This window comes from Oncorhynchus mykiss, chromosome 13, assembly GCF_013265735.2.
Source record: "Oncorhynchus mykiss isolate Arlee chromosome 13, USDA_OmykA_1.1, whole genome shotgun sequence".
NCBI lineage: Eukaryota > Metazoa > Chordata > Actinopteri > Salmoniformes > Salmonidae > Oncorhynchus > Oncorhynchus mykiss.
In genome coordinates, this window is record NC_048577.1 from 63,065,772 (window position 1) to 63,090,180 (window position 24,409).

Sequence of the window (24,409 nt, forward strand, 5' to 3'; positions counted from 1 at the left end):
GTAGTGTTTCTCTCTATGGTAATGTTTCTATGGTAGTGTTTCTCTCTGTGGTAGTGTTTCTATGGTAGTGTTTCTATGGTAGTGTTTCTCTCTATGGTAGTGTTTCTATAGTAGTGTTTCTATGGTAGTGTTTCTATGGTAGTGTTTCTCTCTATGGTAGTGTTTCTATGGTAGTGTTTCTATGGTAGTGTTTCTCTCTATGGTAGTGTTTCTCTCTATGGTAGTGTTTCTATGGTAGTGTTTCTATGGTAGTGTTTCTGTGGTAGTGTTTCTATCTATGGTAGTGTTTCTATAGTAGTGTTTCTCTCTATGGTAGTGTTTCTATGGTAGTGTTTCTATGGTAGTGTTTCTCTCTATGGTAGTGTTTCTATGGTAGTGTTTCTATGGTAGTGTTTCTGTGGTAGTGTTTCTATCTATGGTAGTGTTTCTATGGTAGTGTTTCTATCTATGGTAGTGTTTCTATGGTAGTGTTTCTCTCTACAGTAGTGTTTCTCTCTATGGTAGTGTTTCTCTCTATGGTAGTGTTTCTCTCTATGGTAGTGTTTCTCTCTATGGTAGTGTTTCTATGGTAGTGTTTCTATGGTAGTGTTTCTCTCTATGGTAGTGTTTCTATGGTAGTGTTTCTATGGTAGTGTTTCTATGGTAGTGTTTCTCTCTACAGTAGTGTTTCTCTCTATGGTAGTGTTTCTCTCTATGGTAGTGTTTCTCTCTATGGTAGTGTTTCTCTCTATGGTAGTGTTTCTATGGTAGTGTTTCTCTCTATGGTAGTGTTTCTATGGTAGTGTTTCTATGGTAGTGTTTCTCTCTATAGTAGTGTTTCTATAGTAGTGTTTCTCTCTATGGTAGTGTTTCTATAGTAGTGTTTCTATGGTAGTGTTTCTCTCTATGGTAATGTTTCTATGGTAGTGTTTCTCTCTATGGTAGTGTTTCTATAGTAGTGTTTCTATAGTAGTGTTTCTATGGTAGTGTTTCTCTCTATGGTAGTGTTTCTATGGTAGTGTTTCTCTCTATGGTAGTGTTTCTATGGTAGTGTTTCTCTCTATGGTAGTGTTTCTATAGTAGTGTTTCTATGGTAGTGTTTCTATAGTAGTGTTTCTATGGTAGATTTTCTCTCTATGGTAGTGTTTCTCTCTATAGTAGTGTTTCTATGGTAGATTTTCTCTCTATGGTAGTGTTTCTCTCTATAGTAGTGCTTCTCTCTATGGTAGTGTTTCTATGGTAGTGTTTCTATGGTAGTATTTCTCTCTATAGTAGTGTTTCTCTCTATGGTAGTGTTTCTCTCTATGGTAGTGTTTCTATGGTAGTGTTTCTATGGTAGTGTTTCTATGGTAGTGTTTCTATGGCAGTGTTTCTATAGTCGTGTTTCTATAGTAGTATTTCTCTCTATAGCAGTGTTTCTATGGTAGTGTTTCTCTCTATGGTAGTGTTTCTCTCTATGGTAGTGTTTCTCTCTATGGTAGTGTTTCTCTCTATGGTAGTGTTTCTATGGTAGTGTTTCTATGGTAGTGTTTCTCTCTATGGTAGTGTTTCTATGGTAGTGTTTCTCTCTATAGTAGTGCTTCTCTCTATGGTAGTGTTTCTATGGTAGTGTTTCTATGGTAGTATTTCTCTCTATAGTAGTGTTTCTCTCTATGGTAGTGTTTCTCTCTATGGTAGTGTTTCTATGGTAGTGTTTCTATGGTAGTGTTTCTCTCTATGGTAGTGTTTCTATGGTAGTGTTTCTCTCTATGGTAGTGTTTCTCTCTATAGTAGTGCTTCTCTCTATGGTAGTGTTTCTATGGTAGTGTCTCTATGGTAGTGTTTCTCTCTATGGTAGTGTTTCTCTCTATGGTAGTGTTTCTCTCTATGGTAGTGTTTCTCTCTATGGTAGTGTTTCTCTCTATGGTAGTGTTTCTATAGTAGTGTTTCTCTCTATGGTAGTGTTTCTATAGTAGTGTTTCTCTCTATGGTAGTGTTTCTATGGTAGTGTTTCTCTCTATGGTAGTGTTTCTATGGTAGTGTTTCTCTCTATGGTAGTGTTTCTATAGTAGTGTTTCTCTCTATGGTAGTGTTTCTATGGTAGTGTTTCTCTCTATGGTAGTGTTTCTATGGTAGTGTTTCTCTCTATGGTAGTGTTTCTATAGTAGTGTTTCTCTCTATGGTAGTGTTTCTATGGTAGTGTTTCTCTCTATGGTAGTGTTTCTATAGTAGTGTTTCTCTCTATGGTAGTGTTTCTATGGTAGTGTTTCTATGGTAGTGTTTCTCTCTATGGTAGTGTTTCTCTCTATGGTAGTGTTTCTATGGTAGTGTTTCTGTGGTAGTGTTTCTATCTATGGTAGTGTTTCTATGGTAGTGTTTCTATCTATGGTAGTGTTTCTATGGTAGTGTTTCTCTCTACAGTAGTGTTTCTCTCTATGGTAGTGTTTCTCTCTATGGTAGTGTTTCTCTCTATGGTAGTGTTTCTCTCTATGGTAGTGTTTCTCTCTATGGTAGTGTTTCTATGGTAGTGTTTCTATGGTAGTGTTTCTCTCTATGGTAGTGTTTCTATAGTAGTGTTTCTCTCTATGGTAGTGTTTCTATAGTAGTGTTTCTATAGTAGTGTTTCTATGGTAGTGTTTCTCTCTATGGTAGTGTTTCTATGGTAGTGTTTCTATGGTAGTGTTTCTCTCTATGGTAGTGTTTCTACAGTAGTGTTTCTATGGTAGTGTTTCTATAGTAGTGTTTCTATGGTAGTGTTTCTCTCTATGGTAGTGTTTCTCTCTATAGTAGTGCTTCTCTCTATGGTAGTGTTTCTATGGTAGTGTTTCTATGGTAGTATTTCTCTCTATAGTAGTGTTTCTCTCTATGGTAGTGTTTCTATGGTAGTGTTTCTATGGTAGTGTTTCTATGGTAATGTTTCTATGGTAGAGTTTCTATGGTAGTGTTTCTCTCTATGGTAGTGTTTCTATGGTAGTGTTTCTATGGTAGTGTTTCTATGGTAATGTTTCTATGGTAGTGTTTCTATGGTAGTGTTTCTATGGTAGTGTTTCTATGGTAGTGTTTCTATGGTAATGTTTCTATGGTAGTGTTTCTATGGTAGTGTTTCTATGGTAGTGTTTCTATGGCAGTGTTTCTGTGGTAGTGTTTCTATGGTAGTGTTTCTATGGTAGTGTTTCTATGGCAGTGTTTCTGTGGTAGTGTTTCTATGGCAGTGTTTCTGTGGTAGTGTTTCTATGGTAGTGTTTCTATGGTAGTGTTTCTATGGTAGTGTTTCTCTCTATGGTAGTGTTTCTATGGTAGTGTTTCTCTCTATGGTAGTGTTTCTATGGTAGTGTTTCTCTCTATGGTAGTGTTTCTATGGTAGTGTTTCTCTCTATGGTAGTGTTTCTATGGTAGTGTTTCTCTCTATGGTAGTGTCTCTATGGTAGTGTTTCTCTCTATGGTAGTGTTTCTCTCTATGGTAGTGTCTCTATGGTAGTGTTTCTCTCTATGGTAGTGTTTCTCTCTATGGTAGTGTTTCTATGGTAGTGTTTCTCTGTATGGTAGTGTTTCTCTCTATGGTAGTGTTTCTATGGTAGTGTTTCTCTCTATGGTAGTGTTTCTATGGTAGTGTTTCTCTCTATGGTAGTGTTTCTCTCTATGGTAGTGTTTCTATGGTAGTGTTTCTATGGTAGTGTTTCTCTCTATGGTAGTGTTTCTATGGTAGTGTTTCTATGGTAGTGTTTCTATGGTAGTGTTTCTCTCTATGGTAGTGTTTCTATGGTAGTGTTTCTCTCTATGGTAGTGTTTCTATGGTAGTGTTTCTCTCTATGGTAGTGTTTCTATGGTAGTGTTTCTCTCTATGGTAGTGTTTCTATGGTAGTGTTTCTCTCTATAGTAGTGTTTCTATGGTAGTGTTTCTCTCTATAGTAGTGTTTCTATGGTAGTGTTTCTCTCTATAGTAGTGTTTCTATGGTAGTGTTTCTCTCTATAGTAGTGTTTCTATGGTAGTGTTTCTCTCTATGGTAGTGTTTCTATGGTAGTGTTTCTCTCTATGGTAGTGTTTCTATGGTAGTGTTTCTCTCTATGGTAGTGTTTCTATGGTAGTGTTTCTCTCTATGGTAGTGTCTCTATGGTAGTGTTTCTATGGTAGTGTTTCTCTCTATGGTAGTGTTTCTCTCTATGGTAGTGTTTCTCTCTATGGTAGTGTTTCTATGGTAGTGTTTCTCTCTATGGTAGTGTTTCTATGGTAGTGTTTCTCTCTATGGTAGTGTTTCTATGGTAGTGTTTCTCTCTATGATAGTGTTTCTCTCTATAGTAGTGTTTCTATGGTAGTGTTTCTATGGTAGTGTTTCTATGGTAGTGTTTCTCTCTATGGTAGTGTTTCTATGGTAGTGTTTCTCTCTATGGTAGTGTTTCTATGGTAGTGTTTCTCTGTATGGTAGTGTTTCTCTCTATAGTAGTGTTTCTATGGTAGTGTTTCTCTCTATGGTAGTGTTTCTCTCTATAGTAGTGTTTCTATGGTAGTGTTTCTCTCTATGGTAGTGTTTCTATGGTAGTGTTTCTCTCTATAGTAGTGTTTCTATAGTAGTGTTTCTATAGTAGTGTCTCTATGGTAGTGTTTCTATAGTACTGTTTCTATGGTAGTGTTTCTCTCTATGGTAACCTACACATACAGAACACAGTGCTCAGTTCAGGGCAGAATAAGGAATGTACTCATTCTCCCAATACAGAAAAGGTGGTTCCACCATGTGCTTTCCACATCATATGACACAAATGCCTAAATAACGTCACTGTCTGTCACATAACTGAAACACAACATTGTGAGAAAACTCCAAAGTTTACAAATGAAATCAATCACCATGATTCTTACCTGTGTCACTCTGACCGCCGGACTCGTTGATGACTCGTCTGGACTCGGCTTTGGAGGTGGCCTGGCCTCGATGTCCATGGTGCTTTGGGGCAGAGCTAGCCGCAGAGGCCGCCTCCTCCTTATCCCGTGGTCCCGCCCCCATCCCAGTCCTCTTCCCGCCCTGGGCCTTGTGCTGTCTGAGCTGCTGATGGGCCAGCTTAGAGCTGAGGACACCGTGGAGGACACTCTTTCTGCTACTGCCATGCACTTTTATCTATGAGAACAGACAACAGAGGAGGACGGGGGGAGAGAGAACAGAAAGAGAGAAATAGAAAGAGAGAGAGACTGTTACACCTCCGGACACAGCTCCCACACACAGGCAGCCAGAGTGACAGAGCTCAGTTCAGCTCACAGATAGTCAGAGGGACAGAGCTCAGTTCAGCTCACAGGCAGCCAGAGGGACAGAGCTCAGTTCAGCTCACAGGCAGCCAGAGGGACAGAGCTCAGTTCAGCTCACAGGCAGCCAGAGGGACAGAGCTCAGTTCAGCTCACAGGCAGCCAGAGGGACAGAGCTCAGTTCAGCTCACAGGCAGCCAGAGGGACAGAGCTCAGTTCAGCTCACAGGCAGCCAGAGGGACAGAGCTCAGTTCAGCTCACAGATAGTCAGAGGGACAGAGCTCAGTTCAGCTCACAGATAGTCAGAGGGACAGAGCTCAGTTCAGCTCACAGATAGTCAGAGGGACAGAGCTCAGTTCAGCTCACAGATAGTCAGAGGGACAGAGCTCAGTTCAGCTCACAGATAGTCAGAGGGACAGAGCTCAGTTCAGCTCACAGATAGTCAGAGGGACAGAGCTCAGTTCAGCTCACAGATAGTCAGAGGGACAGAGCTCAGTTCAGCTCACAGGCAGCCAGAGGGACAGAGCTGAGCTCAGTTCAGCTCACAGACAGCCAGAGGGACAGAGCTCAGCTCAGCTCACAGATAGTCAGAAGGACAGAGCTCAGTTCAGCTCACAGACAGTCAGAGGGACAGAGCTCAGTTCAGCTCACAGATAGTCAGAAGGACAGATGAAGATCCACAAATTAAAAATATATTAACATGGAGAGCTGGGGATTTGACTCTTTAGAGTTTAAAATTAAAAATTAAAATGTGAGTGTTTAGTACAAACGTTGTTTCTTTTTTTATTGACACATTTCTAGTCATTAGAACCAGTGGCGGCTGGTGGGAGGAGCTATAGGAGGACGGGCTCATTGTAATGGCTGGAATGGAATAAATGAAACGGTATCAAACACATCAAACATATGGAAACCACATGTTTGACTCTGTTCCATGTATTCCATTCCAGCCAATACAATGAGCCCGTCCTCCTATAGCTCCTCCCACCAGCCGCCACTGGTTCTAATGACTAGAAATGTGTCAATAAAAAAAAGAAACAAAGTGTGTACAAAACACTCACACTTTCATTTAGCCTATAGGCTATCAGGGTAAACATAGATCACACAACATACAATATTTACATAACAACTAGCATAGTGGCTAACATAGCATACGGTATAACACAAAGGCTAGCAGGCTACATAGCAGTAATGGTATGTAGCCATTATGGAATACTGTATGGAGGACTCAGAGAAGTGTTCAGTAACTATAAGGGTTTTCTACAGAGTGTGTAGCTGTTCTGGAGGGATAGAGGACAAAGAGATACAACTAAAGAACCCTGACCTCTGCCGCGCCGAGCCGCTCAAAGCCCCGATTGGACAGCTTCTTCTTCTTCCTCTGGGCGTCCCCACCCCCTCCTCCCAGCAGGTCCTCGGGCGACAGGCCAAGTCCCGCCCCTAACGACCTGCCAGTCAAAACACGGGAGAGCATTCATTAGAGGAAGAAGAAGAGCGGTGGAATGAAAGAGAGGAAGACCAGAGGGGAAAGGAGGGGTTGAGTCACCTCTGTGGGTTGTTATAGCTGACGAACAGAACAAGACAAAACCCCGGAGCCCTGTTCTCACAAACCCCCAAACCGCACGCTTGAAAAATTGGGATCTAACGGGGCGAACCTGGGAGTGTTGGAGGCCAGTGCTGGATAAGAAGCAGGAAAGCTTTATCAAGGGAGTTCCCCCTGGCCTATACAAGCACAGAGAGATGCTTTGAAAGATACAGGGAATCACTGAATGGTCTGAAGGCACGTTCTGCATTTGTATGCGGCTTCTATTGTTCTGGCAGTTGAATATCAGAGCTCTCCAGTTTCCATTTCCATATCAGTGCAGCTAGCAGCTCCTCTCCCCCTACAGAGTAGCAACATCACAGGGCTGGTTTAGAAGCAGAGCGAAAATGCCCTTGAATATCCCCCTGGAAACCTGCCCGGCGACCACACAGATGCGATCCAGGCAGTACTCAAACAAAAGATGAACTTCCCCTCTCCTACTGTGTGCACAGTCTTAGCCATGCCATCAGTCACATCGACTGGGAGAGTTAGCAGCGGCTTAATCAGGATTGTGGATCGCCGGCTCAAAACCTTTCAGAGTTTAAAGGGAAATCTCTATTATGCTGCGCTAAGTCCTCTGATTACATCATTACACACAGGCTAGAATAGCACATGTGCCTGAGTCCATGTGTGTCTGTTATATGTGTCTGGTAAAAATGTGACAAACTGACTGTGTGTGTGTGCTCCCTAAAATGTGAGACAATGACTGAGCAAGTGTGTGTGTGTGTGTGTGTGTGTGTGTGTGTGTGTGTGTGTGTGTGTGTGTGTGTGTGTGTGTGTGTGTGTGTGTGTGTGTGTGTGTGAGTGATTGACAGGAGAATGGCAGCGGTGGCAGAAGTGTGAGCTGTCCCTGAGAGGCGGACCCCTTCGATCCCTTCCCTCCCTCACACACTGACAAACAATGTGACAGATCCCCTTCCCTCAGAGGACTGGCAGGGTGAAGAAGCACACAGCCCCACACTGACTAATTAAACACAGTTCCTAGTTTGTACACACACACACACGCATCTACACACGCATACACACTCACAGAGATAAACACACACACAAACACACAGATACAGACACACACACACACAGGCAAACACACACACACACACACACACACACAAACACACAGTTACAGACACACACACACACAGGCAAACACTCACACACACACACACACAAACACACAGATACAGACACACACACACAAAGGCAAACACTCACTCACACACACACAAACACACAGATACAGACACACACACACACATAGGCAAAAACTCACTCACTCACACACACACACACACACACACAGTCCAATCAGAACAGCCAGCACCACAAAAGTGCCCAAGCAACTCTACCAAAGGAAATTGGTTTTACATAGCCCTCCATTGTAACACAACATTGGGCCAATCTGTCCCTGTCTGCACCGTGTCTCATTCAAAAACACCCACATTCCTGTAGCTGCAGGCCATGGAGACATTACAGTAACTGGAGACATTACTGTAACTGGAGACCAGTCATGGAGACATTACTGTAACTGGAGACCAGTCATGGAGACATTACTGTAACTGGAGACCAGTCATGGAGACATTACTGTAACTGGAGACCAGTCATGGAGACATTATTGTAACTGGAGACCAGTCATGGAGACATTACTGTAACTGGAGACCAGTCATGGAGACATAACTGTAACTGGAGACCAGTCATGGAGACATTACTGTAACTGGAGACCAGCCATGGAGACATTACTGTAACTGGAGACCAGTCATGGAGACATTACCGTGCTTCTTCACCTGCATTGCTTGCTGTTTGGGGTTTTAGGCTGGGTTTCTGTACAGCACTTTGAGATATCAGCTGATGTACGAAGGGCTATATAAAATAAATTTGATTGATTACTGTAACTGGAGACCAGTCATGGAGACATTACTGTAACTGGAGACCAGTCATGGAGACATTACTGTAACTGGAGACCAGCCATGGAGACATTACTGTAACTGGAGACCAATCATGCCCCTCCATCTCCCTCTCCCTCCATCCATCCTTCCATCTCCCCTTCCATCCATCCTTCCATCTCCCCCTCCCTCCTTCCATCTCCCCCTCCCTCCATCTATCCTTCCATCTCCCTCTCCACCCTCCCTCCATCTCTCTCTCCACCCTCCCTCCATCTCCCTCTCCACCCTCCCTCCATCCATCCTTCCATCTCCCTCTCCACCCTCCCTCCATCTCCCTCTCCACCCTCCCTCCATCTCTCTCTCCACCCTCCCTCCATCTCCCTCTCCACCCTCCCTCATCCATCCTTCCATCTCCCTCTCCACCCTCCCTCCATCTCTCTCTCCACCCTCCCTCCATCTCCCTCTCCACCCTCCCTCCATCCATCCTTCCATCTCTCTCTCCACCCTCCCTCCATCTCTCTCTCCACCCTCCCTCCATCCATCCTTCCATCTCCCCTTCCCTCCATCCATCCCTTCGCTGTAGGCCCTGCCGCCTACCGCCCTTTCATTTCTGGTGTCACTGTCACAGGGCATCAGTGTCCCTGTGCGGCCCGGCTGGACGAGGGGTGGGGGAGGACTGGAGGGGAGAATGTGAGGGAAAGGGGGCAGGGGTACACAGGCGGAAGGAGAGTAGAGTTGACATCGCAGTGGGAGAGCTGGGAGCACTATGGAACGCTGCCCAGAAATGGGAGGGAGGGAATAGAACTGTTGGCTGCTCTGGGGTGGCACTAAGCCCCTCCAAGGCTTCCATATGGACATTGATGACAGCACTAATTGAAAATTGACAACACAGAGACACACACACACACACACACACACACACACACACACACACACACACACACAGATGTACACACATGCGAGTAGACGCAAACACACACACACACACACACAGATGTATACACATGCGAGTAGACGCAAACACACACACACATGGATGCACACACAGATGTATACATGTACACACAAGCACACAAACACATGTATGCACACATACACACAGGCACACACACACACACACACACACACACCAATCTGGATACCACCCAATGAGCATTTACACGCCGACATAGCAAAATAAAGATATGGGCGGCTGATGTTTGTGGGAACCTCTTTAGTTTCTGTGTTTCCCTGGGACGAGCAATATCACCCACATCCAGATTAATTATTAATATTCATGTATTATTCATATGTTATTTCAGAATTTGGATAACAATTATGAGCTACCCACTGATTTATTAAAAACAAAAAAATATGTTTTCATTGAGAAGTAGGAAGTGGTCTGATGCCCAAAAAGAAAGGAAATTCACATGAGCCCCACAAGGTTTTCCAGCACCACAAGGCCTACTCCACCCATGCTCTACCAAGGTTTTCCAGCACCACAAGGCCTACTCCACCCATGCTCTACCAAGGTTTTCCAGCACCACAAGGCCTACTCCACCCATGCTCTACCAAGGTTTTCCAGCACCACAAGGCCTACTCCACCCATGCTCTACCAAGGTTTTCCAGCATCACAAGGCCTACTCCACCCATGCTCTACCAAGGTTTTCCAGCACCACAAGGCCTACTCCACCCATGCTCTACCAAGGTTTTCCAGCACCACAAGGCCTACTCCAGCCATGCTCTACCAAGGTTTTCCAGCACCACAATGTCTACTCCACCCATGCTCTACCAAGGTTTTCCAGCACACAGATTTGACCAACTACAGTAGCTATGTTGGTCTACTGTACTTTAAAACTATGTGTATGCTGGTTGCTTAGGATTCAAACCCTCTCAAACAGCCTAATTCATACTCTTCGAGGAGGTGCTCCCACAATAATGTGATTTGTACAACATACAAGGTAATGTATTGCATTCTTCCCAGTCTAAACTAAGACATTATCCCATTCCAATACCTTTTGAAGCTTTTTTTATTATATGAAAGCAAGCTTTTCTTTTATACTTATAACACCATCAGGGTTGATTGAATGAGCTGTTTTGCCTTGTAGTAATATGGTCATGTTAAACCTTTATTTTAACATTATATTTCATTGAAAAATAAATATATTTCATGATATCTTTTTTCATCCGTCGGTACCCAACAGAATAACAGGAGGTGGTGTGTTGAACATAGTCCCTCATATAGACGTAGAGGTCTATAGAGCTGTCTGCATTCCTGGTTTCTGTAAGCTTTAGCTTACCTGTGTAAAATTGAATTGAATTTAACATTGTGCTTCAACCAATGCATGCGACTATAATTTGTCAGATAAATTGAGAGCAACGGGCTGTCAGTGTGTGTCAGTGTGTCTTGGCGGCTGTACGGCCCTGTGTGACCGACCCGATCCCCTCCTGACCCCTCTGACTCCCTGGCCTTAATGATAGGCCATGTCCCATTCCTGGAGCTGGGGAAGATTACATGATAATTCACAGGACTCTAATTACAACCCAAACCAGCCCCCTTCCACCGCTCTCAGCTCCCAGGCACACCCCAGACAACCCCCAGACTCCTCTGGCCCCCCCCTGGCCCCTCAGCCCTCCTGCCCCCCAAGCCCTCCTTGCCCCTCTCTTTCCACCCAGCCCTCCTGGCCCCTCTCTTTCCCCCCAGCCCTCCTGGCCCCCCTCTGCCCTCCCAGCCCTCCTGGCCCCCCTCTACCCCCCCAGCTCTCCTGGCCCCCCTCTTCCCCCCCAGCCCGTCCTCTGCCCCCTCAACCCTCCTGGCCCCCCTCTGCCCCCTCAGCCCTCCTGCCCCCTCAGCCCTCCTGGCCCCCCTCTGCCCCCTCAGCCCTCCTGGCTCCCTCAGCCCTCCTGGCCCCCTCAGCCCTCCTGGCCCCCCTCTGCCCTCCTGCCCCATCAGCCCTCCTGCCCCCTCAGCCCTCCTGGCCCCCCTCTGGCCCACCAGCCCTTCTGCCCCTCAGCCCTCCCATCCCTCCTGGCTGTCCTCTGCCCCCCAAGCCCTCCTCTGGCCCCCCAGCCCTCCTGGCCCTCCTCTGGCCCCCCCAGCCCTCCTGCCCCCTCAGCCCTCCTGCCCCCCCAGCCCTCCTGGCCCCCCAGCCCTCCTGGCCCCCCTCTAGCCCCTCAGCCCTCCTGGCCCTCCTCTGGCCCCCCAGCCCTCCTGCCCCCTTAGCCCCCCCAGCCCTCCTGGCCCCCACTCTGGCCCCTCAGCCCTCCTGCCCCCCCAGCCCTCCTGGCCCCCCAGCCCTCCTGGCCCCCCTCTAGCCCCTCAGCCCTCCTGGCCCTCCTCTGGCCCCCCAGCCCTCCTGCCCCCTTAGCCCCCCCAGCCCTCCTGGCCCCCACTCTGGCCCCTCAGCCCTCCTGCCCCCCCAGCCCTCCTGGCCGTCCTCTGGCCCACAGTAATGCCATTCAGGTTTTAAATGAGCTGTGCGGAAACTGGCTGAGACACATGGACAGAGGAATACAATGGAACACAGTCACACAGAGGCACTCCCAGACAGTATGTGGACGGACACAACACACCCAACCACACATACGCATGTACAGAACACACACACACTACACAGACGACATCTTGAAATGAATGCATACACTTAAAACATCCACATGCACAAACAGGCGCCCACACAAACACACACACGTACCACCGATGTGGATTCAACTGTAATACAATTTAGTCTCTGTGCTGATTAGGTAAAGATTAGGTTAAACTGGACTTCCTTGAAGGGGTCAGCTGGGTTCTCCCATTTCCTGTTGATGGCACGAGTCTCCTGGATTGCAGTGATATGTAGGAGGCTTATCAGTGTGTTTGGGCTATGGTCAGGCAGGGAGATGAGCCTTACAACACACACACACACTCACTTGATTTTCCTCTGGGTCTCAGAGGAGGAGCCTGGGCCAGCGGCGGGGGTTGATTTACGTTTCCTGGGCCGCCCCGGTCCTCTACGAGCAGGGCTGCGAGGTGTTTCCTCCTTCCTGTAGACACACACACACTCATGAGAACACTAAGATACTGTATTTGAGCACAGGACCAGATAAACTGGAGAAGGAAGGAGGGAATCCTTCAGGAGTGTGATGTCATGGCTTCAGTTTGTTTTGTGGGCTGCTTTAGAAATCAGTTAAAGGAGCCTAGGGAAGTATCACAACATGAGACTAGGAGGTAGTCATGAGACTAGGAGGTAGTCATGAGACTAGGAGGTAGTCATGAGACTAGGAGGTAGCCATGAGACTAGGAGGTAGTCATGAGACTAGGAGGTAGCCATGAGACTAGGGGGTAGTCATGAGACTAGGAGGTAGTCATGAGAATAGGAGGTAGTCATGAGACTAGGAGCTAGTCATGAGACTAGGAGGTAGTCATGAGACTAGGAGGTAGTCATGAAATGTTTTAACAAGATAAGGTTTTGATCCCACAGGATAACACATGAGAGTTAAAACACTTATTTTCAAAGAGTTGACAGGTAATGTATAGGAGAATAGTGAAGTACATGTTGAAGGATAATGTATAGGACGGCAGTAAATTATATGGTGAAGGATAATGTATAGGAGGATAGTAAAGGACTCATTGAAGGATAATGTATAGGATGATAGTAAATTATAATGTATATGAGGATAGTAAAGGACTCGTTGAAAGATAATGTATAGGATGACAGAAAAGGACTCGTTGAAGGATAATGTATAGGATGATAGTAAAGGATATGGTGAAGGATAATGTATAGGAGGATAGTAAAGGACTCGTTGAAGGATAATGTAGAGGATGATAGTAAAGGACTCGTTGAAGGATAATGTATATGAGGATAGTAAATGATAATGTATATGAGGATAGTAAACGACTCGTTGAAGGATAATGTATAGGATGATAGAAAAGGATATGGTAAAGGATCATGTTTATAGGAGGATAGTAAAGGACATGGTGTATCTTACTGGTGGTCATGCTTCCTCTGTAGCTTGGCTAACTCCCTCTGTTTCTCTTTGTAGCGCCTCTGGAGCTCTGCCAGCTTCACCCGCATGGCCAGCTCTGGACCCTCCATCCTCTCCATGGTGCCCTTGGCCGGGCATGCCTGAATGTTCACAATACTAATCAATCAATCAAGTGTATTTTATGAATCTGTTATATCTGGAGTACTTCTCCTGTCTTATCCGGTGTCCTGTGTGAATTTAAGTATGCTCTCTCTAATTCTCTCTTTCTCTCTCTCGAAGGACCTGAGCCCTAGGACCATGCCTCAGGACTACCTGGCATGATGACTCCTTGCTGTCCCCAGTCCACCTGGCCGTGCTGCTGCTCCAGTTTCAACTGTTCTGCCTGCGGCTATAGAACCCTGACCTGTTCACCGGATGTGCTACCTGTCCCAGACCCGCTGTTTTCAACTCTCTAGAGACAGCAGGAGTGGTAGAGATTAGAGGCCGGCCGATTATGATTTTTCAACGCCGATACCGATTATTGCAGGACCAAAAAAGCCGCTACCGAATAATCGGACCATTTTTTTTGTGTTTTTTTGTAATAATGACAATTACAAAAATACTGATTTAACACTTATTATAACTTAATATAATACATCAATAAAATCAATTTAGCCTCAAGTAGATAATGAAACATGTTCAATTTGGTTCAAATAATGCAAAAACAAAGTGTTGGAGAAGAAAGGAAAAGTGTAATATGTGCCATGTAAGAAAGCTAACGTTTCAGTTCCTTGCTCAGAACATTAGAACATATGAAAGCTGGTGGTTCCTTTTAACACGAGTCTTCAATATTCCCAGGTAAGAAGTTTTAGGTTGTAGTTATTATAGGACTATTTCCCTCTATACCATTTGTATTTCATTAACCTTTGACTATTGGATGTTCTTATAGGAACTTTAGTATTGCCAGTGTAACAGTATAGCTTCCGTCCCTCTCTTCGCTCCTCCCTGGGCTCGAACCAGGAACACAATGACAACAGCCACCACATCGAAGCAGCATTACCCATGTAGAGCAAGGAAAACAACCACCCCAAGGCTCAGAGCGAGTGAAGTTTGAAACTCTATTAGCGCGCGCTAACTAGCCAGCCATTTCACTTCTGTTACACCAGCCTCATCTCGAGAGTTGATAGGTTTGAAGTCATAAACAGCGCAATGCTTGACACACAACGAAGTGATTATTATTATTTGACCCTGCTGGTCATTTATGAACATTTGAACATCTTGGCCATGTTCTGTTATAATCTCCACCCGGCACAAACAGAAGAGGACTGGCCACCCCTCATAGCCTGGTTCCTCTCTAGGTTTCTTCCTAGGTTTAGGCCTTTCTAGGGAGTTTTTCCGAGCCAACGTGCTTCAACACCTGCATTGCTTGCTGTTTGGGTGTACGAAGGGCTATATAAATACATTTGATTTGAAATGCTTTTAAAGGCTTATACATGTTATTAAACTAACAGTCTAAAATCAGAGTGTGCACTTAACCATTTAAAATTCCTTCTCATGTATTTTTTGAATGTACTGCATTCTATTCTAATGGTAAATAGAACATCAGGATACAGTATAGTTGTACTCTACCGGTTCGTGGCGAGGTGTCCAGCTGTATTTCCTGCGCAGGTTGAGGGTCTTGCGGGCCGGGTAGTGCCGCCCGGCGCCCTCCCCGCTACCCTCCTGGGCACCCAGCTCCAAGGCACGGGCTGCTGCCAGGGTGGCAAGACTCTGGAGGTCAAAGATCAACATCTCCTCTCCTGTGGGCCGAAACACAGACTCAGGGGTCAGGGGTCAAGGAAAACGAACCGTGATAATGACAGACATGTTCATTCAGAGTTCGATGTTACGTGTCATTCTAGTATCTTATCTTTATTTGAATTCCATCTAGGGTGTGATCCTGTGCAGCACACCTTCCTCTGTAACACTTCACTTGGATAGCTCATCTGTAGCTCTACAAATGTAATGTTGAGATGCTGCTGAAAGGATGAAGACATGCTGTTGAGATGCTGCTGAAAGGCTGAAGACATGCTGTTGAGATGCTGCTGAAAGGCTGAAGACATGCTGTTGAGATGCTGCTGAAAGGCTGAAGACATGCTGTTGAGATGCTGAAGACATGCTGTTGAGATGCTGTTAAAAGGCTGAAGACATGCTGTTGAGATGCTGCTGAAAGGCTGAAGACATGCTGTTGAGATGCTGAAGACATGCTGTTGAGATGCTGTTAAAAGGCTGAAGACATGCTGTTGAAATGCTGCTGAAAGGCTGAAGACATGCTGTTGAGATGCTGGTGAAAGGCTGAAGACATGCTGTTGAGATGCTGAAGACATGCTGTTGAGATGCTGCTGAAAGGCTGAAGACATGCTGTTGAGATGCTGAAGACATGCTGTTGAGATGCTGTTGAAAGGCTGAAGACATGCTGTTGAGATGCTGCTGAAAGGCTGAAGACATGCTGTTGAGATGCTGTTGAAAGGCTGAAGACATGCTGTTGAGATGCTGAAAGGCTGAAGACATACTGTTGAGATGCTGCTGAAAGGCTGAAGACATGCTGTTGAGATGCTGCAGTGCTGATAGTCTACTGATGTTTGTTCGTTGAACATCTGCAGATGGACTGCAGACACTTTCTAGTTGAAAGTCATTGGACATGCAGTTGACATGCTACATATGGTCTATCCAACAGGGCTCTGGTCAGTTTCATTTCAAGTCTAATAAATTAATCAAGTAAACCAAATTCTAATTCCAATTCGACAGTTTCCTCATTTGAAAGCATTCGAGAGAATTGGAATTGGAATTTCAGTGTACTTCCTGAATTGACTGGAATTGAAATCAAACTGACCCAAACCTTGCTATCCAAACAAAGTGTCATCATATTCAAATTAATGGAGGAAAGAGCTGGAGATGACGCTAGAATGAGCTGACATACACACAGGAACGTTCCTCTGAGAGGTCATGTCAGTGTGGAACAAACACATGCTGCTGTGGTACTACCTGACCATCTGGCCCAGGGTTTCACCATGCAGTATAGACATCTACAGTACTGTAGGTCTGTGGTACTACCTGACCATCTGGCCCAGGGTTTCACCATGCAGTATAGACATCTACAGTACTGTAGGTCTGTGGTACTACCTGACCATCTGGCCCAGGGTTTCACCATGCAGTATAGACATCTACAGTACTGTAGGTCTGTGGTACTACCTGACCATCTGGCCCAGGGTTTCACCATGCAGTATAGACATCTACAGTACTGTAGGTCTGTGGTACTACCTGACCATCTGGCCCAGGGTTTCACCATGCAGTATAGACATCTACAGTACTGTAGGTCTGTGATACTGCCTGACCATCTGGCCCAGGGTTTCACCGTGCAGTATAGACATCTACAGTACAGTACTGTAGGTCTGTGGTACTACCTGACCATCTGGCCCAGGGTTTCACCGTGTAGTATAGACATCTACAGTACAGTACTGTAGGTCTGTGGTACTACCTGACCATCTGGCCCAGGGTTTCACCATGTAGTATAGACATCTACAGTACAGTACTGTAGGTCTGTGGTACTACTTGACCATCTGGCCCAGGGTTTCACCATGCAGTATAGACATCTACAGTACAGTACTGTAGGTCTGTGGTACTACCTGACCATCTGGCCCAGGGTTTCACCATGTAGTATAGACATCTACAGTACTGTACTGTAGGTCTGTGGTACTACCTGACCATCTGGCCCAGGGTTTCACCATGTAGTATAGACATCTACAGTACAGTACTGTAGGTCTGTGGTACTACTTGACCATCTGGCCCAGGGTTTCACCATGTAGTATAGACATCTACAGTACAGTACTGTAGGTCTGTGGTACTACCTGACCATCTGGCCCAGGGTTTCACCATGTAGTATAGACATCTACAGTACAGTACTGTAGGTCTGTGGTACTACCTGACCATCTGGCCCAGGGTTTCACCATGTAGTATAGACATCTACAGTACTGTACTGTAGGTCTGTGGTACTACCTGACCATCTGGCCCAGGGTTTCACCATGTAGTATAGACATCTACAGTACAGTACTGTAGGTCTGTGGTACTACTTGACCATCTGGCCCAGGGTTTCACCATGTAGTATAGACATCTACAGTACAGTACTGTAGGTCTGTGGTACTACCTGACCATCTGGCCCAGGGTTTCACCATGTAGTATAGACATCTACAGTACAGTACTGTAGGTCTGCGGTACTACCTGACCATCTGGCCCAGGGTTTCACCATGTAGTATAGACATCTACAGTACTGTAGGTCTGTGGTACTACCTGACCATCTGGCCCAGGGTTTCAGCATGTAGTATAGACATCTACAGTACTGTACTGTAGGTCTGTGGTACTACCTGACCATCTGGCCCAGGGTTTCACCATGTAGTATAGACATCTACAGTACAGTACTGTAGGTCTGTGGTACTACCTGACCATCTGGCCCAGGGTTTCACCATGTAGTATAGACATCTACAGTACAGTACTGTAGGTCTGTGGTACTACCTGACCATCTGGCCCAGGGTTTCACCATGTAGTATAGACATCTACAGTACAGTACTGTAGGTCTGTGGTACTACCTGACCATCTGGCCCAGGGTTTCACCATGTAGTATAGACATCTACAGTACAGTACTGTAGGTCTGCGGTACTACCTGACCATCTGGCCCAGGGTTTCACCATGTAGTATAGACATCTACAGTACAGTACTGTAGGTCTGTGGTACTACCTGACCATCTGGCCCAGGGTTTCACCATGTAGTATAGACATCTACAGTACTGTACTGTAGGTCTGTGGTACTACCTGACCATCTGGCCCAGGGTTTCACCATGTAGTATAGACATCTACAGTACAGTACTGTAGGTCTGCGGCTGTTGTGGTGAAATATATTGAATACTCCCGTACCCTTTTCACACTGTGCATACTGTAACCAGGCCAGTGCAGTACAGTTCGGATGGGCTCAGCTCGGCTCAGAAAGGATAATACCGTACTGCTGTACTAGGTAGGGACCTCTCTCTCCACCCTGGGGGCTACACATGATGAGGGACTGTGTGAAGTTCTATCATTACAAGAAGTCACCTAGTAATGCTTACTGATGTCTTTAGTAACTCCTCAGAGCCTGCGATGACATCACACAGCCAAAACAACAACACTCTAAAAATCACTTGATGATGTCCTTTTTATAGTCGCCATCTTTTGGGACCAGTTAAATGTATTAGGAAGATGGGGTAAACACAAAACATCCTTTCGCATGAACACGGAAAAAAAACTAAACGCGACTGCGGCGCTTTGAAACCGAGGAAGCTTTAAAAGGCACTTTAAAACAATGGGTTGTAATTACTGAGGCAATGCTCCAGGGTCCCAACAACATCCACTGCTTTTGTGATTACCCACACACTTGTGTGTGTACTTACACGAATGTGCGCACGTGAGTGTGTGTGTGTGGATTTTACAGAGAGGCAGAGGGTGAGCGGAGCAGGAGAGAGAGACAGAGACAGAGACAGAGAGAGAGAGAGAGACAGACAGACAGAGAGATACAGAGAGAGAGAGAGAGAGAGACAGAGAGAGAGCCAGAGGGTGAGAGAGAGACAGACAGACAGAGACAGAGACAGAGAGAGAGACAGACAGAGACAGAGAGTACTGTAGCAGAGGACTAGGTCTGTGTTGTATCAGGGCTCTGTATTGTAACAGAGGTCTGTGTTGTATCAGGGCTCTGTATTGTAACAGAGGTTTGCTGCTTCTCTCTCTCCTGCTCTATCATTAGAGGAGTCTTCTAGGAAGCCTGCTTCTGCTCATAGAAAGAGATCTCTGGGGGAGACTTGGAAAGAAAGAGTTAGGAGGATTGTAAAGTCTTTTATCTGTAATGTATTTTTCGTTACGTGTCGGACCCCAGTAAGACTAGCTGTCGCCATGGCGTCGGCTAATGGGGATCCTAATAAATAAATAAAAACCTGAAGGATTCCAGCTTTAAGTGACATCACCCTAGTGGGCTGGTTGAAATGACATCATTTGTTTCTGATTGTCATTTCAATCAGCTTCTAGTTACAATGACATCATTTCAGACTGCTGTCTGTCCATCCATCTGTTCGCCTGTCCGTCCGTCTGTCAGACTATATCTCTCTCACCTTGGCTGTCTCCTGTGTTGTGTCGGTGCTGTTGGAGCTCCAGGTCGGCCAGCTCGCTGAGCAGCTCCATGCCGTGGTGGGGGTGGCTGGGGCAGGGATGGGTGTCACAGGCCTGGGGCTGGAGGGTGCTGGAGGCCAGCATGGGAAACGGAGGGACGTCGGCACAGAAGGCTGCAGCGATCAGCAGCTCTAGGCTCCAGTAACTAGGCACAATGGGTTTCAGGGGGGTGGAGAGGGTGATGAGAGACTGGCTGGGGCACAGAGAGGGAGAGGAGGGGGAGAGGCACACCAACTCTACTGAGTGGTTGTCATCATTAGGAGTACTCTCCTCCTCTCCTCCCTCCTCTTCCTCCTCAGTATGTGCCTCCTGGTGAGGCTGGGCAGGGCAGGGAGGGTCCAGGTCGATGATGGTGGAGTCCTGCTCCTCCTGTTCTCCTGCCACCTCCTGCTGCTGTCCTCTCTCCACCTTGCACTTTTCCTCCTCCTGCTCCTCCAGGGTGGAGGTGGGGTCATCTCTGTGGTTCTCCTCATCAGAGAGGGGGATAGGAATGGGACAGGAGGCGGTGTCACACACACGGCTCTCCGCAGGAGGACACACTGACACCTCCTCCTCCTGCTCCTCCCTATGCACCTGATCTGGAGGTCCACAGCTGCCTGCTGCTTCTCTGGCTTCCACCTCCTCTCTCTGCACCTCCTCTTCCTTTTGCCCCTCCTCTTCCTCCTCCACTTCCTGGTGTGGGAGGGGCCTCACCATGGCCTGACACTCTAGCTCCGCCCCTAGGCTGGAGAGAGGCTGGGGAGCATTCTCAGCAGGCTCCGCCTGGACCGCCTCCAGGTCAGCTGGCTCGGCCAATCGGACATCGTGGGGCGATGTGCAGCTCCTGTAACCCATGGCGATGGCAGGGTAGGTGTATCCAGGAGGCAAGTCTATAAAAACATAGGAAAGAGAAAAGGGAGGCGGGTTTAAAAGAGGAATAAGTAAAAAAGCTTCACAACAAAGAGGGGAAAAACATTTCTCAAAAGCCAGATGATCGTCCCTACGACTCTCTCTCTCTCTCTCTCCTGTGAAGTGTGGTCAGAGGCTGTTCAAAAGGCCTAACCCTGAGGACCCGCCCTGAATAGAACTCACTCCAGGGTCATGAGAGGGTAGAGAGGCACAGGAAGAGGACATTACGTAGGTGGCACTGCGCCTTGATCTCACAACACACAGGAAGGGGAGTGAACCGTGCGTGAACGTGTTATTCAGCGTAGGTGTGTGTGTTAGCTTGCTATTTGAAGTGTAGCAGGTTTCGTTTATCAAAGGTGGCCTGACACTTTTATATCTTCTGGCGTGGAATGGCATTGCAAGGCAGTTAGCGAGGCGTTAACGGTGATGAAGAGGGTGTGGGCCTGGGGGGGGGGGGCGGAGCCTCCAAGGCTCTGAGCGAGGTGTTTCTCAGTCATTACCGAGGTGACAGTGCTGAGAGAGAGACCAGCCGGGCCGGCAGCCATTTTATTTGTTTACTTCTCCAGCTCAGAGCTGCTTTATGTGTCAATCCCAGGGCTTGCCAGCCAACCCCAGCCACTCTCACACGATGCGTCACAAAATCCACTCTATTCTTTATTTAGTGCACTACTTTTGACCAAGGGCTAGGGAATACGGTGACATTTGGGACACAGGCACAGGCAAGAGCCATAGAAACAGAACAATATCATTAAGGACCCCATAGGCTGTGGCAGTTACTGGATGAAGATTTGTAGTGCTATGTCCTCTGTTGCTGGATGATGATTTGTAGTGCTATGTCCTCTGTTGCTGGATGATGATTTGTAGTACTATGTCCTCTGTTGCTGGATGAAGATTTGTAGTGCTATGTCCTCTGTTGCTGGATGATGATTTGTAGTGCTATGTCCTCTGTTGCTGGATGAAGATTTGTAGTGCTATGTCCTCTGTTGCTGGATGAAGATTTGTAGTGCTATGTCCTCTGTTGCTGGATGATGATTTGTAGTGCTATGTCCTCTGTTGCTGGATGAAGATTTGTAGTGCTATGTCCTCTGTTGCTGGATGATGATTTGTAGTGCTATGTCCTCTGTTGCTTGATAAAGATTTGTAGTGCTATGTCCTCTGTTGCTTGATAAGATTTGTAGTGCTATGTCCTCTGTTGCTTGATAAAGATTTGTAGTGCTATGTCCTCTGTTGCTTGATAAAGATTTGTAGTGCTATGTCCTCTGTTGCTGGATGAAGATTTGTAGTGCTATGTCCTCTGTTGCTTGATAAAGATTTGTAGTGCTATGTCCTCTGTTGCTGGATGATGATTTGTAGTGCTATGTCCTCTGTTGCTTGATAAAGATTTGTAGTGCTATGTCCTCTGTTGCTGGATGAAGATTTGTAGTGCTATGTCCTCTGTTGCTGGATGATGATTTGTAGTGCTATGTCCTCTGTTGCTGGATGATGATTTGTAGTGCTATGTCCTCTGTTGCTTGATAAAGATTTGTAGTGCTATGTCCTCTGTTGCTGGATGAAGATTTGTAGTGCTATGTCCTCTGTTGCTGGATGATGATTTGTAGTGCTATGTCCTCTGTTGCTGGATGATGATTTGTAGTGCTATGTCCTCTGTTGCTGTGTCAGACCTATCAGTCATTTACAGTTTTCACAGATAGACTTTGAAGGCCAGGGTTGTTAGTGTAGAACCCTTGACAGCTGAATGAGCTGTGTGTCTCTAACTATCTTGCATATCCCTCTTAACAGTCTATTGTCATCATACATATTTCTCACATGACCCTCAGAGAGGTTCTAACATATCACACAGGCTGCGTTTACACAGGCAACCCAATTCTGATTTAATGTGAAAAGATCTGATGTGATTGGTTAAAAGACCAATTAGTGGAAAAAATATCAGAATTGGGCTGCCTGTGTAAACGCAACCTAAGTGAAATGTTAGTGTGAATATTGGAATGTAACCTGGGGATGTGTCCCAATAGTTTCTCCAATATCCTGAAGAGAGCACCTGTTCAGTTCTTCCACAAATGTAGAACCCTTAGGTTGGTGGAGGCATAAGCTAGTGGGGTTATTTTTATACCCTTCATTGCCTTTCAAATCAGTGAAGGGAATTGAACAAGTGCACACTTTGGGAGGAAGGAGAGATATTTGGGACATAATCAGAGTGGATGGACAGTGTGAGTTCCCTTACCAGGCTCCAGGGATTGTGGGTAATCCTGCAGGGGCTGTCCCTCTCCTCTCTTGTCCTGGGTCTCCGCCCCTTTTGGCAGCTGTGGGGGGGCGGGACTGATTTCCGGAGACCGAGGGGCGGCGGCTGCCGGGCTAGGGGCGGGGCAGGGGGTGGATGGGGTGCTCTTAGGGTGGGGGCGCAGGGTGGGGGACTGGGACTGGCAGCAGGGGGACAGGTGAGCAGTGCAGGCCCCCGGGGTGGGGGTGTTTCTGTGGTAGGAGGAGTAGGGTTTGGAAGGTTTAGAACCTGGTGGCTCAGAGAGCAGCTCCTCCAGCTCCACTGACTCTGGTCTCTTCTGTACCTACCCACAGAGGGACGAAAACACACAAACATCACCACGTAGAACATAGAGCAGGTGATTTACGTGTGAACAGAACGTTCCATTTACATGGGAATTTACTGTACGTGGCTCTGTCAATGTTGACAGTCCCTTTGGGATAAAAGTGTCAACATTGACTGACATATTAAATGATGTTGCCCATTGCAGAACTCAAACCCACAACCCTGGTGTTGGCAGCACTCGTCCTTATCCACTGATCCATTGGAGTAAACCATGCACAACTCCCACAATGAGACTGAATGGAGCGATAGCCTAAAGTAGAGCACCCCATAATAACCAAAGACAAGCCCTAGAGAACATGCCCTACACTCTTAGAAAAAAGGGTTCCAAAAGGGTTCTTCGGCTGTCCCCATAGGAGAACCCTATTTGGTTCCAGGTAGAACTTGTTTGGGTTCCATGTAGAACCTTCTGGGGAAAGGGTTCTACATGGAACCGAAAGGGTTCTACCTGGAACCAAAAAGTGTTCTTCAACGGGTTCTCTTATGGGGACAGCAAAAGATTATAGATAGCACCTGTTTTCTATGAGTGTCGTGTCTACATTCTAGATGATGTAACCAAATCTTGAGCAATCTGCTGATTGACCAAGAGGCTTCGTCAGTATTGGTATTGTGTGAGAAAGGTTGTATAATCCAGGTAACTTTCCCAGAATGCCCTGCTTTTCCAGAAATCCTGGTTGGAGGATTAATTGATTAATTAATTAATTAATTCATCTATGCATGGTCACTTTAACTCTACCTACATGTACATATTACCTCCATTAGCCCGACTAACCGGTGCCCCCTCACACTCTGTACCGGTCCCACCTGTATATAGCCCCGCTACTGTTATTTTCACTGTTATTTTACCTATCTATTGTTTACCTAAAGCCTATTTTTTACTTACAAATTGCACTGTTGGTTAGGGCTTGTAAGTAAGCATGGCTAGGGCTTGTAAGTAAGCAAGGTCTACTACAACTGTTGTATTTGGTGCACGTGACAAATAAACTTGGATTTGATTTGAATTCCAGGACCCTTCCAATCAGGGTTTCTAGAAAACCAGGGAATTCTGGGAAAGTTCTGGGATTTTGCAACCCTAGGAGTGTGGAACCTGTGTTCAGCTGAGCCAGGCATTCATTCAACCTGGATATATTG

At 46.2% G+C, this 24,409-nt stretch overlaps 1 protein-coding gene across 7 annotated transcripts in view; it reads right to left on the reverse strand.

Moving 5' to 3' along the window:
- The window catches only part of LOC110486089 (BAH and coiled-coil domain-containing protein 1), a 186,404-nt gene that overhangs the window by 33,360 nt on the left and 128,635 nt on the right, over positions 1-24,409 (reverse strand). For 6 of the 7 annotated variants that reach the window (XM_036941861.1, XM_036941858.1, XM_036941860.1 and 3 more), the window contains 7 exons: positions 22,901-23,240; positions 19,734-20,660; positions 15,197-15,366; positions 13,592-13,728; positions 12,533-12,646; positions 6,507-6,627; positions 4,811-5,063 (listed from right to left, as the gene is read on the reverse strand). In XM_036941861.1, the coding sequence (XP_036797756.1) occupies positions 4,811-5,063; positions 6,507-6,627; positions 12,533-12,646; positions 13,592-13,728; positions 15,197-15,366; positions 19,734-20,660; positions 22,901-23,240 (2,062 nt within the window). The remainder of the gene's footprint in view (positions 1-4,810; positions 5,064-6,506; positions 6,628-12,532; positions 12,647-13,591; positions 13,729-15,196; positions 15,367-19,733; positions 20,661-22,900; positions 23,241-24,409) is intronic. The other variant, XM_036941862.1, reaches the window with a different exon arrangement.